The 14,191-nt window shown below is 50.9% G+C and overlaps 2 protein-coding genes across 2 annotated transcripts; one reads left to right on the top strand and one right to left on the bottom strand.

Moving 5' to 3' along the window:
* Nucleotides 1-5,733: 5,733 nt before the first annotated feature.
* PITX3 (paired like homeodomain 3) lies at nt 5,734-7,879 on the top strand. The gene is made up of 3 exons (XM_049764329.1): nt 5,734-5,851; nt 5,995-6,197; nt 7,304-7,879. Exons 1-3 carry the CDS (start codon nt 5,734-5,736, stop codon nt 7,877-7,879), a joined length of 897 nt encoding a protein of 298 aa, XP_049620286.1.
* A 1,655-nt stretch (nt 7,880-9,534) lies between these two features.
* ELOVL3 (ELOVL fatty acid elongase 3) lies at nt 9,535-13,929 on the bottom strand. The gene is made up of 4 exons (XM_049764341.1): nt 13,829-13,929; nt 11,892-12,023; nt 10,229-10,380; nt 9,535-9,962 (listed from the first exon to the last, which is right to left on the bottom strand). The coding sequence occupies exons 1-4, from the start codon at nt 13,927-13,929 to the stop codon at nt 9,535-9,537; spliced, it is 813 nt and encodes a 270-aa protein (XP_049620298.1).
* Nucleotides 13,930-14,191: the final 262 nt, after the last annotated feature.

Below are 14,191 nucleotides of genomic sequence, written 5' to 3'. Positions count from 1 at the left end.
GTGTTGAGGATCAAACCAGGGTCAGCCAAGGGCAAGGCAAGTTCTTTAACCCTGACACTATCTCTCCAGTCCCCACCTACTTATTTTTGTTATGTTTTATTTTAACTTTCTAACAATCCTGAAGCTGGGTAGAAATTATGAGCCCCCTTTGAAAGATGGACTAGTGTCCCCAAATAGGTCATTTGCATGGTTGCAAGTTAGCAGAGAATAGCAGGTTCTGAATTCAGGTATTTGGGCTCCAAACTTTATTTCCTTGAGTTATACAAACTCATGTTCTTTTTTTTTTTTTTTTTTTTGGTTTTTGGGCCACACCCGGCGTTGCTCAGGGGTTACTCCTGGCTGTCTGCTCAGAAATAGCTCCTGGCAGGCACGGAGGACCATATGGGACACCGGGATTCGAACCAACCACCTTTGGTTCTGGATCGGCTGCTTGCAAGGCAAACACCGCCGTGCGATCTCTCCGGGCCCTCATGTTCTTGAGATGAGCAGAGCATACTCGTCCCACCACCACCACCTCCCACTGCCCCTAGTCCTCTTCCTCCAGCAATTTCATGCCTCTCCCCACTTAGCCAAACAGGCTCTCCCTGGCAGCCACAGAATGCAGACCCTTCCCTGAGGGCCCCTTGGCCTCTTCCTCCCCACACTCACCCTTAGTGGCCAGGCTGAGAGTTGAGATTGGGAGGTGGAGGAAATGGAGGGGGTGGGGGTAGCTAGTTCTGAAACAGCCAGGCAGCTGTCCCTGTCACAGAGACAGACTGTGACGGTGTGTGTCTGCCCCAATGTGGACGTGTGTGTTTGTGTGTGTATGTGTGTGTGTGTGTGTGAGAGAGAGAGAGAGAGAGAGAGAGAGAGAGAGAGAGAGAGAGAGAGAAAGAGAGAGAGAGAGAAGACAGAGAGAGACAGAGACAGAGACAGAGAGACATAGAAAGACAGAGAGACAGAGAAACGAAGAGCTCCAAGTTCAAGTACTTATTTTGTCTGGATGGGAGCCCATGTGTGTGTGTGTCTGTCTCTGGAACCCTCAGCCTGAACTCTGCTGCCTTAGCCTCCTCTTCATTCTGGTCCTTACCTCTCCTCTCCTGCCTTTTTCTGCTGAAATAAAGGCTGAATCCAAGACACAGGTATGGAATTTGTGGGGGATGTGGGGTGGGGTGGGCAGAAGTTTGGAAATGTTAAAGTCCTGAGGAAAGCTGAGTGGAAGATAAAGGCCAGGGTGGGGAGTAGTAGCACCCCACTCTACCCACAGGAGAGCCCAATAGGGGATCCCTCTTCTCCTTGCTCTGGATCTCTCCAGATAGAGGGCCTGCTAGATACAAAGACTCCAGAGCACCCTAACTTCAGCTTTTAGTGTCGAGCCTGCTGTCTATTCAGGAAGAACTGGGAATCAGGGTCACTGAAAGTACCTCTGAGAACATTGGCCTTTTCTCCAAACAGGGCTGGAGGGGAGGGACACAGCACCCCCCACCCCAGTTCAGACTTCTCCTCTTTCTTCTTGGGTCCCCTGTCACTCCAATCCTCCAGCCCAAGGCCACAATCTGAGCCTCTGGACCTCTTAGCCAAAGGGAAAGCCAGGACTATTTCTCAGCCTCCAGTCTTGACCTCTGTCCTACCCCCTATCTGGCCTGAGGGGAAGGGATGCTGTCATCTCTGAGCTGGCTAGGGGGGGCATTTCATGAGCAAATATAGCCACTACCCATCTGCTGCACCCTGAAAAACCTCCTCATCAATTCATAGCAGCCAAGTGACACAAGTCTCAATCCAGGCTAATCTATTGCATTAATGCCACCCACACAGCCAGCTTTAATGTTGCTCATGGGGAGATGCAGCTCCTCCTCCTGCTCGTCACACCTCTTAGTCCTGTCCCCTGTTTCTGGGCTCTCCCCTGACAAGAGGCATCTGGAGGGGCCAGACAGATAGTACAGTGGTTAGGGTGCTTGCCTTACATGTGGCTGTCTTGGGTTCAACCCCAAGCCCACCAGAAGTGATCCCTGAGCAGAACCAAGATTAATTTAAGGGACCGGCAAGGTGGCGCTAGAGGTAAGGTGTTTGCCTTGCAAGCACTAGCCAAGGAAAGGACCGTAGTTCAATCCCCCGGCGTCCCATATGGTTCCCCCAAGCCAGGGGCGATTTCTGAGCGCTTAGCAAGGAGTAACCCCTGAGCATCAAACAGGTGTGGCCCGAAAAACCAAAAAAAAAATTTAATTAAAAAAAATAATCATCGGGCACGGAGAGATAGCACAGCGGTGTTTGCCTTGCAAGCAGCCGATCCAGGACCAAAGGTGGTTGGTTCGAATCCCGGTGTCCCATATGGTCCCCCGTGCCTGCAGGAGCTATTTCTGAGCAGACAGCCAGGAGTAACCCCTGAGCACCGCCGGGTGTGGCCCAAAAAACAAAAAAAAAAAATCATCATCATCATCATCATCATCATCATCATCAGGGCCCAGAGAGATAGCATGGAGGTAAGACGTTTGCCTTGAATGCAGAAGGACGGTGGTTTGAATCCTGGCATCCCATATGGTCCCCGGAGCCTGCCAGGAGCGATTTCTGAGCATAGAGCCAGGAGTAACTCATGAGCATTGCTGGGTGTGACCCAAAAACAACAACCAAAAAAAATCATCAGGGTTGGGCCAGAGCAATAGCACAATGATAGGGTGTTTGCCCTGCACACAGCTGACCTAGGATGGACTTGGGTTTGATTCCCAGGGTCCCATATGATCCCCAAAGCTTGCTGGGGTGATTTCTGAGCACTGCTGAGTATGGCCCCAAAACAAAAATAAATAAATAAATATATAATTAAAAATTAAAAAATAAAAACGAGGGACTGGAGAGATATTACGGTAGATAGGATACTTGCCTTGCTCTCAGCCATCTGGGTTCAATCCCTGGCACAGGGGTGGCGAACAAGTTCGACACAAAGAGCCAAAATTTTAAACTGTGAGAGTCAGAGAGCCACACCACGCAGTGACCTGCCAAAACAGACAAACACACAAAAGCATATAATTTTAACAATAATATATTAAACACATACTGCATTTTGCCATTTTGAGTGAGGGTAAAAATCCTGTTCTCCATTCCTGCCCTGGCATCACATATGGTCCCCCCAAGCATCACCAGGAGTGATTGCTGAGTACAGAGTCAGGAGTAACCCTTGAGCGCTACCAGTGTGACCCAAAACCAAAAGAAAAAAATAAAAAAGAGGGCCGGGCGGTGGCGCTAAAGGTAAGGTGCCTGCCTTGCCTGCGCTAGCCTTGGACGGACCGCGGTTCGATCCCCCGGTGTCCCATATGGTCCCCCAAGCCAGGAGCAACTTCTGAGCACATAGCCAGGAGTAACCCCTGAGCGTTACCGGGTGTGGCCCAAAAAACCAAAAAAAAAAAAAAAAAAAGAGGCACCTGGAATTCTTGACTCAGATCTCCGTGGATGCCCTTTCTGGGACCCACCAGGGGATTGGGCCAATCAGCAGCAAAGCTGGGACGGGGGGCTGCTGTGAGATCAGGAAATCCTGAGCTAGGCAACTTTAAGGAAGCCATGTCTAGGGGCTGGAGTGATAGAACAGTGGGTAGTGCATTTGCCTTACACGCGGCCGACCTGGATTTGATCCCCAGCTTCCCATATGGTCTTCCTAGCCTGCCAAGAGTAATTTCTGAGCACAGAGCCAGGAGTAATCCTTGAGCACCTCCAGGTGTAGCCCAAAAACCAATCAATCCAACAATAAATAAAAAGGAATCCATGTGTAGGGCCAAGGAAGTAGCTCAAAGAGCTGAAGTATATGAATGGCATGCAAAGGGGCTCCTTGTTTGCTCCTATGAATGGTGAAATATGATGTTTGTCTGGATCAAGAAAGAAATATAAGGGAACCGAAGTGGTAGCACAGTAGCAAGGCATTTGCCTTGCACACAGCTGACCCAGGATGGATGCGGGTTTGATCCCCGGCATCCCATATTGTCCCCTGAGCCAGAAGGGATTTCTGAGCACCGAGCCAGGAAGAACCCCTGAGTGTTGCAGGTGTGGCCAAAAACAAAAAACAAAAGCAAAAACAAAAACAAACAAAAAGAAATATATAGACTAAGATGATTTGCAATGTTAGGGTCTTGTTTCAGTGCAACATCCAGTGGTATTCAAAAGTTACTCCTAGCTCAGGGGCCATTCCCAGCAGCTTAGGAAACCATATGGTTCCAGAAAATTGATCCTGGGCCTCCCACATGTAAATCACATGCTTAGCCTGTTGAGCTATCTCCTGATGGCAATTTTGGGGGGGACACTCTTACTAGTGTTCAAGATTATTCCTAGCTCCCTGCTCAAGAGTAAACCCTAGCAATACTCAGGGGACCATATGCAGTGACAGGGATTGTTTTTGGTTTTTTGTTCAAACTTGGAAATATTCAGGGGTTACCCCTGGCTCTGCATTCAGAGATCACTCTTAGAGGTGCTCAGAAGACCATAAGGGATGCCAGAAATCAAACCAGGGTCAGCTGCTTACAAGGCAAACCCCTTACCTGCTGTACTATCACGTCAGCCCCATGGTAAAAACTTGAATTCCTGTTCTCAAACTTAATTTTCACATATAACCTTCCTCAAATGAGACCTCTGTGATGAACAAAATAAATCTAACAGGGTTAAGTTCAAACTTGAGTTCTGTCCCTGAAGAGTTCCAATTCTAGAAGGAGTTTCCAAAGAACACAATATGAAAAAGCAAATGAAGAAAAAGTATTTATGTTGAACTCTTTTTTTTTTTTTTTGGTTTTTGGGCCACACCCTGTGACGCTCAGGGGTTACTCCTGGCTATGCGCTCAGAAGTTGCTCCTGGCTTCTTGGGGGACCATATGGGACGCCGGGGGATCGAACCGCGGTCCGTGCGCAGGCAAGGCAGGCACCTTAGCTCCAGCGCCACCGCCCGGCCCCTTATGTTGAACTCTTACAGCCCTGATTCTGATCTGTGACCTTCATCAGGTTACTTCAAGATTCATTTTCCTCACCTGAAAGGGTGATTCATTCTGGTAGAGAGAGGGGAGATAATGAAGGAAAGGCATGTGGAAGTAATTATGAATAAAGATAATCGTGATGATCACATTGATTAGCCTAAAGGGACACATATCAGACCTGATCAAAATCAAATCTGTAGAGAGGAGCATGAATAACAGAAGCCCAGCTTGTATGTCAGTCATGATTGGGCAAGGGGTTTCTCTGAGTCTATACTGGACACTTATGTAAGAAAGAGGCAACGAAAGTTTGGAGCATATGGTATTTGGTATACAATATGCAATTGTGTGGTTTTCATTAATTCAGTCACTATGAGAACACAAGAGTTCTAGATATGTAGCAATGAACAAACCAGTGTGCAAAAACCTCCAAGTACAGGGTCAGGACTAGAGTGCAACGTCAGGGCGTTTGCCTGCACATGGCTAACCAACCAGGTTGGTTCCCCAGCATCCCATATCCTCACCAGAATACCACCAGGAATGATCCCTGAGTAGCAGAACCAGGAGTAACCCCTGAGCATTTCCAGGGTTAACCCCCAAACAAACACATAAAAGCAGGACCCTCCAAGTCCATATCTTTGCCCCTTAGACTGCTCTTTCCCCTTTCTGTCTTTTAACACCCCACCCAAAGGGAAGTCGTATCAGTGGCTGATTAAGAAAAGGTTATTTCTGAGGAAACCCTGGCAAAAGACGAACAATCTGTGAAACTTGCTAACTTAGTCTGTGCTTTCTCTCCCCCCAGAGGCCACGCTCCATGGAGTTCGGCCTGCTGAGCGAGGCGGAGGCCCGGAGCCCGGCCCTCTCGCTGTCGGACGCGGGCACGCCCCACCCTCCTCTGCCGGAACACGGCTGCAAGGGCCAGGAGCACAGTGGTGAGCGCGCCCCCTGGTGGGCAAAGGGGTCCCTAGGCGGGGTGGGAGCCGGGATCAGCAGCAGCATCCTTGGGTGCGAGTGAGCGGGCGGTGGAGGGGATCAGGTCCACCCGGGGCGCCCCATCACCTCCCTCTGCCCCCAGACTCGGAGAAGGCCTCGGCTTCGCTGCCCGGCGGTTCCCCCGAAGACGGCTCGCTGAAGAAGAAGCAGCGGCGGCAGCGCACGCACTTCACCAGCCAGCAGCTCCAGGAGCTGGAGGCGACCTTCCAGAGGAACCGCTACCCCGACATGAGCACGCGCGAGGAGATCGCCGTGTGGACCAACCTCACCGAGGCCCGCGTGCGGGTACGTGCGGGAGCACCCCAGCAGGACGAAGCCCTCGCCTCCTACCTACCGGGGAGCTTGGCCAGCGGCCTGCGTGCGCCCACCTCGGAGCCCCGTGGGCATGGTCCCGCAGTCGGTCTTCTTGCCACCGACCTTTCTGTCTGACTCCTCCTCCTCCTCCTCCTCCTCCTCCTCCTCCTCCTCCTCCTCCTCCTCTTCTTCTTCTTCTTCTTCTTCTTCTTCTTCTTCTTCCTCCTTCCTCTCTCTTCACTTCCTCCTCTTTGTCCATCATCCTCCTCCCCACCTCCTCCCCCTCCTCCTCCTTCTTTTTCTTTTTTCTTCTTTTCTTCTCTTCTCCTTTTCTTCTTTCTTCTTCTTTCTTCCTCCTCCTCCTTCTTCCTCTCCTCCTCTTTGTTCTTCATCCTTCTACTCCCCCACCTCCTCCCCTCCTCCTCCTTCTTGTTCTTTTTTTGTTTGTTTTTTGTTTTGTTTTGTTTTGTTTTGTTTTGGGGGGGCCACACCCGGCGGTGCTCAGGGGTTATTTTTTCATTTTCTGAGTACCAAATTATTAGACTGTTTCTACTGGGCCTCCCAGATATATGGGTGCAAAGTAAGGAGAAGAGCAAGAGAAAATGAACAGCAGAAGGAGAAGAAAGAGTGTGGGAGAGAGAAGGGAGAGGGAGAGAGAGTGAGAGGGAGGAGAGAAAGGGAGGGAAAGACAGGAAGACAGGGAAAGAGAGGGAGATGGAGAGAGGCAGGGAGAGAGATGGAGAGAAAGAGATGAAGAGAGGGAGAGAGAAAAGGAGAGAGGGAGAGACGAGTGGGAGGGAGAGAAAAGAGGAAAGAAAGGAGAGGAGAGAGGGAGGGAGAGAGCCTTGCCACTGACCTTAATGAACTTCGGTCTCTACCGGCTGTCCCTTCCTTTGCTCCCCACTCCTCCTCAACCCCAAAACCAGACTCGCGTGTGCATCCCCCTGCTTCTGCTCTCGGCCTCCTGCTGCGCGCCAGGACCCCGCACTCCCGTTCCCCGGGGCTGGAGAGGGAAGCCGGGTCTGGGGTCCGCTGAGCCGGGCGGCCCCTTGCCCTGACCCGCCCGCCTGCCCCGTGTCGTGTCTCCCGTGCCGCAGGTGTGGTTCAAGAACCGCCGGGCCAAGTGGCGCAAACGCGAGCGCAGCCAGCAGGCCGAGCTGTGCAAAGGGGGCTTCGCGGCGCCGCTCGGGGGGCTGGTGCCGCCCTACGAGGAGGTGTACCCCGGCTACTCGTACGGCAACTGGCCGCCCAAAGCGCTCGGCCCGCCGCTCGCCGCCAAGACCTTCCCGTTCGCCTTCAACTCGGTCAACGTGGGGCCGCTGGCCTCGCAGCCCGTCTTCTCGCCGCCCAGCTCCATCGCCGCCTCCATGGTGCCCGCCGCCGCCGCCGCGCCGGGCGCCGTGCCCGGTCCCGGGGCCCTGCAGGGGCTCGGCGGGGGTCCCCCCGGGCTGGCTCCGGCCGCCGTGTCCTCCGGGACCGTGTCGTGCCCCTATGCCTCGGCCGCTGCCGCCGCCGCCTCCCCCTACGTCTACCGGGACCCATGTAACTCGAGTCTGGCCAGCCTGCGGCTCAAGGCCAAGCAGCACGCTTCTTTCAGCTACCCGGCCGTGCCCGGGCCGCCTCCGGCCGCCAACCTCAGCCCGTGTCAGTACGCCGTGGAGCGGCCCGTCTGAGCCAGCAGAGCCGCCGGCATCATCCCTCGGGCCGGAGAGCATCCACGACCCGGCGGGCTGCATCGCTGGGCTCCACGGTCCGAACGAGGTGTGCCCCATGCCCATGGGGGGCTGCTGGAGGAGATCATCAGCGAACTCGGGGAGACGGCCTGGTCTTTCCCCGCACCCACTGCCCCCCTGGGGTGCGCAGGACTCTAGACACACAAGTCCAAGCTAGCCAGCCCCCTGGGACGACGGCCAGGAACAGGGACCAGTTCCCCCGTGGTCCGGCCCGCCTTTCTCCACACTCCCCCGCCCTCCTTTGCAAAGCGAGATGAAATAAACATCTGTAGAAGATCTTTGACAGATGTCAAATATCTGTCAAAGGCTCATTGATGTCCAAGGCTCTGTGGCCCCTGTCACTCTCACGTCCGTCCCAAGGAGAGCGGGGATAGCTAGGAAAACGCTGAGGGTTGGACTCTATGGGTCCCAGGGTCCCTCGCTTGTCAGTACCAGGCTGGGGGAGCCGGGACCGGGTTGTGGGGGGGATGCCCAGAGTGCAGAGGCCCGAGTTGGGGGAATGACTCGGTGACAAGCGCGCCAAGGCGGCTTCAGCCAAAGCTGGTATTGCAGTGCCGCCTCGTGGTCTCAGGGAGGATAGCTTAGATTTAGAGACTGCTAGCAGGGGTCAGTTGTACATTTTTTTTAATTTACTTCAGTTTTTGTTTGTTTGGGTAATGCTCAGGGGTTAGTCCTGATTCTGCACTTAGGAATTATCCCCCTGGAAGTGCTTGGAGGGACTGTGTGGGATGCCAGGGATAGAACCCTGGTGTACAAGGCAAGCACCCTACTCATTGTATTATCTTTCCAGCCCCTCAATTCTACAATTTAGGAAGCCTCTAGTGTTACATAAGTTTCTATTGTTTTTTATTTTTTTCAACTGTTACTCACTGTTCCAATGAGAGGGTTGGGCCTTTTACAGAAATAAAATTCTGGTCTGTAACAGACATTTCTTAAGTGTCTAGCTGGCCTAGGGTTCTTATTGAGTGTCTGTGTGTGTTCACCTTCCCACACACCCTCAGGCTTCTCCTGTGTTCCTCAGCCCAGTGCCCAGAACCTCCCTTCCTCTTAAAACAATTCCTTTCAGCCCCCAAATCATTTTTGGACCACTCGCAGTGGTATTCTTTACTCTGTCCTTAGGGATAACTCCCAGCAATGCTTGGGGGAAATTCTGGGGCACCAGGGATTGAACCATGTTGTCTGCTTGCAAGGCAAATGCCTTAGAAACTATACTATCATTCCAGCACCAAGTCTTTTGATATCTTTAATTAAAAAAATAGAGCAAGAAGAGGGAAGAGTTCTGGATAGAAATATAAATAACTTAGCTCTGTGGATCCACTTCAGTCATTCCCCACCCACCTGCCCAGCCCAGGACCTTTTTGGCCTTCACATTTAAAAAAAGGTGAAAGAAAGAAGCATTGAAGTACTAGAACACATCCATGTTCCAGATATCCTTCTTGTCGGTCATAACTTCCTGACACCTTGTGGGGGGAACCATCCTATGAGGAAACCATGCAGAGAAGGCACCAAAATAATTCTTCCAAACCCAAATTCAGCCCCCTCACTGCCCCTGGATGAGAAAAATGGTGGGAGAATTCTCATTTCTCTGCCACCTTTCACTGGCTCTTGATCTTGGCTTTGTCTTTGGGTATGATGTAAGCTCGGATGAAGAAATTGGCAAAAAGGATGAAATAGGATATGTACAATAAGGCAGACCAGAATAATTCATTCTCTGTCGTGGAGCAGCCATCTTCCTGTCTCCAGAAGTAAACCATTATGCTCACAAGAAGTCCAGCTACCATCTGCAGGATCTGCAGGCTGGTGATGAGTATGGGAAGGATCCTGGGGGTGTTTATGTGGCATGCCTTCAGAGTGTAGTATGTGTACATGATGGCATGCACCCCAAAGTTTATGGTCATGAACCAGCCACCTCCAGGCATCTTCTTATAATATCCGAAGAAGGTGAACATCAGCACGCTGCTGTGATGGTACCAGTGCACAAAGATGAGAGGCCGCTTGCGTAGGATGATGAAGGCTGTGTCTCCTGGGGAATAAAGAGTTTTCACTGGTATACCACCCAGCATTGGGGCCCACCCTCCACTGTGGGTATGAGGACATGTACGAGCAATTTTTAGGGTGGAAAGAGGTATGTTTGGGATTGAGTCTCAAAGCCTCATGAGACCTAGAGGAGAGGCACTGTTAGGACCTAGGGTTGAGCAAGGCTCTTACTCTCCAAGGGGCAGAGAAAGGAGGTCCCTGAGAAGAGATATAGTCTCATGGGTACCACAAAGGCAAAATCACACCACTCACCAAGTTCAACGATCTTGCTGACAGCAAAGATGGATGACCAGAACTTTACAGTGGTAGAATCGATGAAGATGCTGAAACATACGGTGTTCATCATGTTGTAGTTGTGCCACAGGATGCTCATGTAGCCCCACATCCTGACTGCCCCTATGATGCTGAAGCAGAATAAACAGGTGTAAGGTTCATTCTCAAGTACTCAGCCACTCCTCTACCTCCCCACTCTTCCATGAGGACAGCCCAGTTTCTGAGATCCTGAGACTCAGTTGGGTTACTAAGCCAACTACTAATCCAGAGTAGATGAGGACTCAGGAAGGCCCAGAGAAGGATGGAGGACAAGATTAAAAGCTGAGTTAGAAGGCCATATAATAGTGGGCAAAGCACATGTCTTGCACATAGCCAGCCACCAACAAACATCGACCAAAAGAAACTCAAAATTGAGTTAGTTAATGGGGTTCTTGGGATGGAAAGATGCCTCGGAGGAGATGGGTAGCAGCATGGAGATGATGGAAGAAGTTGGGGGAGAAATATGAGAAGGTGAAGCTGAGAAATTATTGAAGTGTCCTGGGAGAGGGTTTTAGGAGCTGGCAGTATTATATGGTGAGAAACTTTGTTGCAAATCCAGACTCCATGAACACATGACTGGTACCAGAGAGACAGAAAAGAGGCTAGGGCTCTTGCTTTGCATGTGGCGGACCCTGATTCAATCCACATGTGATTCCCCTGAGCCCTCTAGGAGTGATCCTGAGTGCAGAGCCCAGACCTGAGTGAGCACAGCTGGGTGGGGGTGGGGGAGAGAAGGAGAGAGAAAAGAGAAAAAAGAGAGAAAGTAAAGGAAGGAAGGAAGGAAGGAAGGAAGGAAGGAAGGAAGGAAGGAAGGAAGGAAGGAAGGAAGGAAGGAAGGAAGGAAGGAAGGAAGGAAGGAAGGAAGGAAGGAAGGAACGGAAAGAATAGAAAGGGAGAAAGGAGAGGGAGGAAGGATAGAAAGGGAGAAAGGAGAGGGAGGGAGAAGGAAGGGAGAGAGGAAGGAAGGAAGGAGGAGAAGAAAGAAAGGATAGGAAAGGAGAAAAGAGGGAGGGAGAAAGAAGGAAGGGAGAGAAGGAAGGAGGAGGAAAGAAAGAAAGAAAGAAAAAGAAAGAAAGTAAGAAAGAAGGGAGGAAGGGAGGAAGGAAGGGAGGAAGGAGAAAGGAAGGAAGAAGAAAGAAAGAAAGAAGAAAGAGAGAAAGAATGAAGAAAGAGAGAAAGAAAGAAAAAGAAAGAAAGAAGAGAAAGGGAGAAAGGAGAGGGAGGGAGAAAGAAGGAAGGGAGGGAGAAAGAAGGAAGGAAGGGAGGGAGGAAGGAAGGGAGGGAGGAAGGGAGGAAGGGAGGGAGGAAGGAAGGAAGGGAGGGAGGAAGGAAGGAAGGAAGGAAGGAAGGAAGGAAGGAAGGAAGGAAGGAAGGAAGGAAGGAAGGAAGGAAGGAAGGAAGGAGGAGAAAGCAGATTGTCAGGTTATGGGAAAGAAGAGAGAGGAGTGTGGGAACTAGGGGTAGCTGGAGTTGAGCTAAAGATAGGAAGAGAGATACAGGAGGCATGCAAGGGCAATTGGCAAAATGAGTCTTTAGGAAGCTTTGGGAATAGAACGAGGGTATAGGAAAGGTAGGCATGGAGGAGGGGGGGTGGGCATCTTACCTGAAGACCGCCAGGGAAAAGGACCAGAGGATGAGGGGCTTCTGTAGGTTGAAGCCCTTCCGGTTCTTCATGTAGGTCTTTCCCACAAAAATAAGCAGCAGGTAAATGGGAACTATGATGAAGGAAGTAGCCCTGGCAGGCAGAAGACATTGGGCTGGCTCAGGGCTGGGTCCAGTTAGAAAAATGCCCACTTTTCCCAAGCTTTTCCCAGGCTTTTTCCAAAGTCAAAGTCAAAGCTGTGCCACTTATGAGCTGAGGAACTCTAGGCAGACCAGTTTTCTTTTTTTTTTTTTTTTTTGGTTTTTGGGTCACACCCGGCAGTGCTCAGGGGTTATTCCTGGCTCCAGGCTCAGAAATTGCTCCTGGCAGGCACGGGGGACCATATGGGACACCAGGATTCGAACCGATAACCTCCTGCATGAAAGGCAAACGCCTTACCTCCATGCTATCTCTCCGGCCCCCAGACCAGTTTTCTAAGCCTGGGCCTCCCACATGGTAGACATGGGCTCTTCTGCTGGCCAAGTTCTATTTTACCCTCAGTGGAGTCTAGGGGCTGGGAGGGCATGGGATGCTGGCCACTGAGAAATCTACTTGGCCTACATTTTCTTACTATATTTTGGCTTTGGTTGCTCAGAGGCAAGTCCTGGCTCAATGCTGGGAAACCATGCAGTGTCTGAGATTCCTCCAGCATACAATGTATTTTCTCTGTTAAACTATTATTTTTAATATTTTTAATAATAATTTATTTATTTATTTATGTATTTATTTTGGTTTTTGGGTCACACCCGGCAGCGCTCAGGGGTTCCTCCTGGCTCTACGCTCAGAAATCGCTACTGGCAGGCTGAGGGGACCATTTGGGATGTCGGGATTCAAACCACTGTACTTTTACATTTAAGGCAAATGCCTTACTTCCATGCTATCTCTCCGGCACCAATAATTATTATTTTGACCAGAGTGGATTACATATCTTTCACAGTAATATTTTAGGTACATATTAACATTAAATCAGGGGATTTCCATCACCAAAGTTGTCCTCCCCCCCTGTTCCCAGCTTGCATCCCATATCCCTTACCCCCCGGGCTGCTAGTAATAAGTGGTCCCCTCTGTGTCTAGCTTGTAGATTGGGTATCGATTCTTTTGTCATTGGCTTTGGATTTGGTGTTAAAGTCTGATAATTTTTATTACTACTTAGTGATGTTAAGCTATCTTTCCAGCTCCAAGTTTTCTTATTTAAAAGGGAAACTAGGGCCTGGAGAGATAGCACAGCGGTGTTTGCCTTGCAAGCAGCCGATCCAGGACAAAAGGTGGTTGGTTCGAATCCTGGTGTCCCATATGGTCCCCCGTGCCTGCCAGGAGCTATTTCTGAACAGACAGCCAGGAGTAACTCCTGAGCAACGCTGGGTGTGGCCGAAAAACTAACTAACTAACTAACTAACTAACTAAATAAATGGGAAACTAAGGGGCTGGAGTGATAACACAGCGGTAGGACATTTGCCTTGCATGCATCCGACCTGGGACAGACCTGGGTTCGATTTTCCAGGATTTTATTTGTAACCCGAGCCTGCAGTAACCCCTGAGCGCCGTTGGGTGTGGCCCCAAAACCAATAGTAATAATAATAACAATAATAATAATAATAAATAAAAAGACTAAATCCTCTTGACTATCTTCAAGTAGCACACAGGACGGAGCTGGGTCTAAAGATTGGTTGGTTTCTTTCCTTCTTTCCTTCCCCTTTCCTCCCTCCCTGGTTCTAAACTCAAGGTGCTTACACGACAAGGCCTTGGACACAAGGGCGTGGAGCCCTGTACTGGGGACAGTACTGGAGAGTACTGGGTAGCTCAATAGCTCTTTTAAGTAGATGACCGCAGGCAAATGTCCCCCCAGTAGCCATCCTCAGAGTTGGACTCTGGCACTGCCCTTCTGCCCCGGGTCTCACCAGTACTCATCCATGTAGTTACTCAGTGTCTTGAGCTCCTCGAATTTGTAGGGCTTGTACCGCAGCTCCATTTCTTGGGTGATATTCAAGGGGATGGCCATTTCGTTTTGCAGTTGTCGAGGTCGTGAGCTTGCAATCTTGGGCGTGTTAGGGGACCACGGATGCAGCGAACCTCGGTGCAGAAAGTAGGACCCGGGAGCTAAGGCACGAAAGCCGGTTCGGGCACGTGTGCTGCATGCAGGGCAGCTTTGCTCGCCACTGTGCCCAGACAGTTTATAACGCGGGAGCAGCCAGCTGCTAGCCCCCAGCGCGAGGCCCCGCCCTGCTCTTGGAGCTTCTCCAATCGGAACCGAGACTCGCCCG

The sequence above is a fragment of the Suncus etruscus genome, chromosome 17 (genome assembly GCF_024139225.1).
Source record: "Suncus etruscus isolate mSunEtr1 chromosome 17, mSunEtr1.pri.cur, whole genome shotgun sequence".
NCBI lineage: Eukaryota > Metazoa > Chordata > Mammalia > Eulipotyphla > Soricidae > Suncus > Suncus etruscus.
The sequence above is the reverse complement of the archived record's forward strand: the minus strand, read 5'-3'. Positions and strand labels throughout refer to the sequence as shown.

Bases quoted from the DNA above. Each gene is read 5' to 3' on its own strand.
- ELOVL3 (XM_049764341.1), bottom strand. From the start codon at position 13,929: ATGGCCATCCCCTTGAATATCACCCAAGAAATGGAGCTGCGGTACAAG. The intron at 12,024-13,828 runs GTGAGACCCGGG...TCTGCCTGCCAG, and splicing joins AACTACATGGATGAGTACTG to GGCTACTTCCTTCATCATAG. The intron at 9,963-10,228 runs GTGAGTGGTGTG...TTTATTCCCCAG, and splicing joins CAGCAAGATCGTTGAACTTG to GAGACACAGCCTTCATCATC.
- PITX3 (XM_049764329.1), top strand. From the start codon at position 5,734: ATGGAGTTCGGCCTGCTGAGCGAGGCGGAGGCCCGGAGCCCGGCCCTC. The intron at 5,852-5,994 runs GTGAGCGCGCCC...CTCTGCCCCCAG, and splicing joins CAAGGGCCAGGAGCACAGTG to ACTCGGAGAAGGCCTCGGCT. The intron at 6,198-7,303 runs GTACGTGCGGGA...CCCGTGCCGCAG, and splicing joins TCACCGAGGCCCGCGTGCGG to GTGTGGTTCAAGAACCGCCG.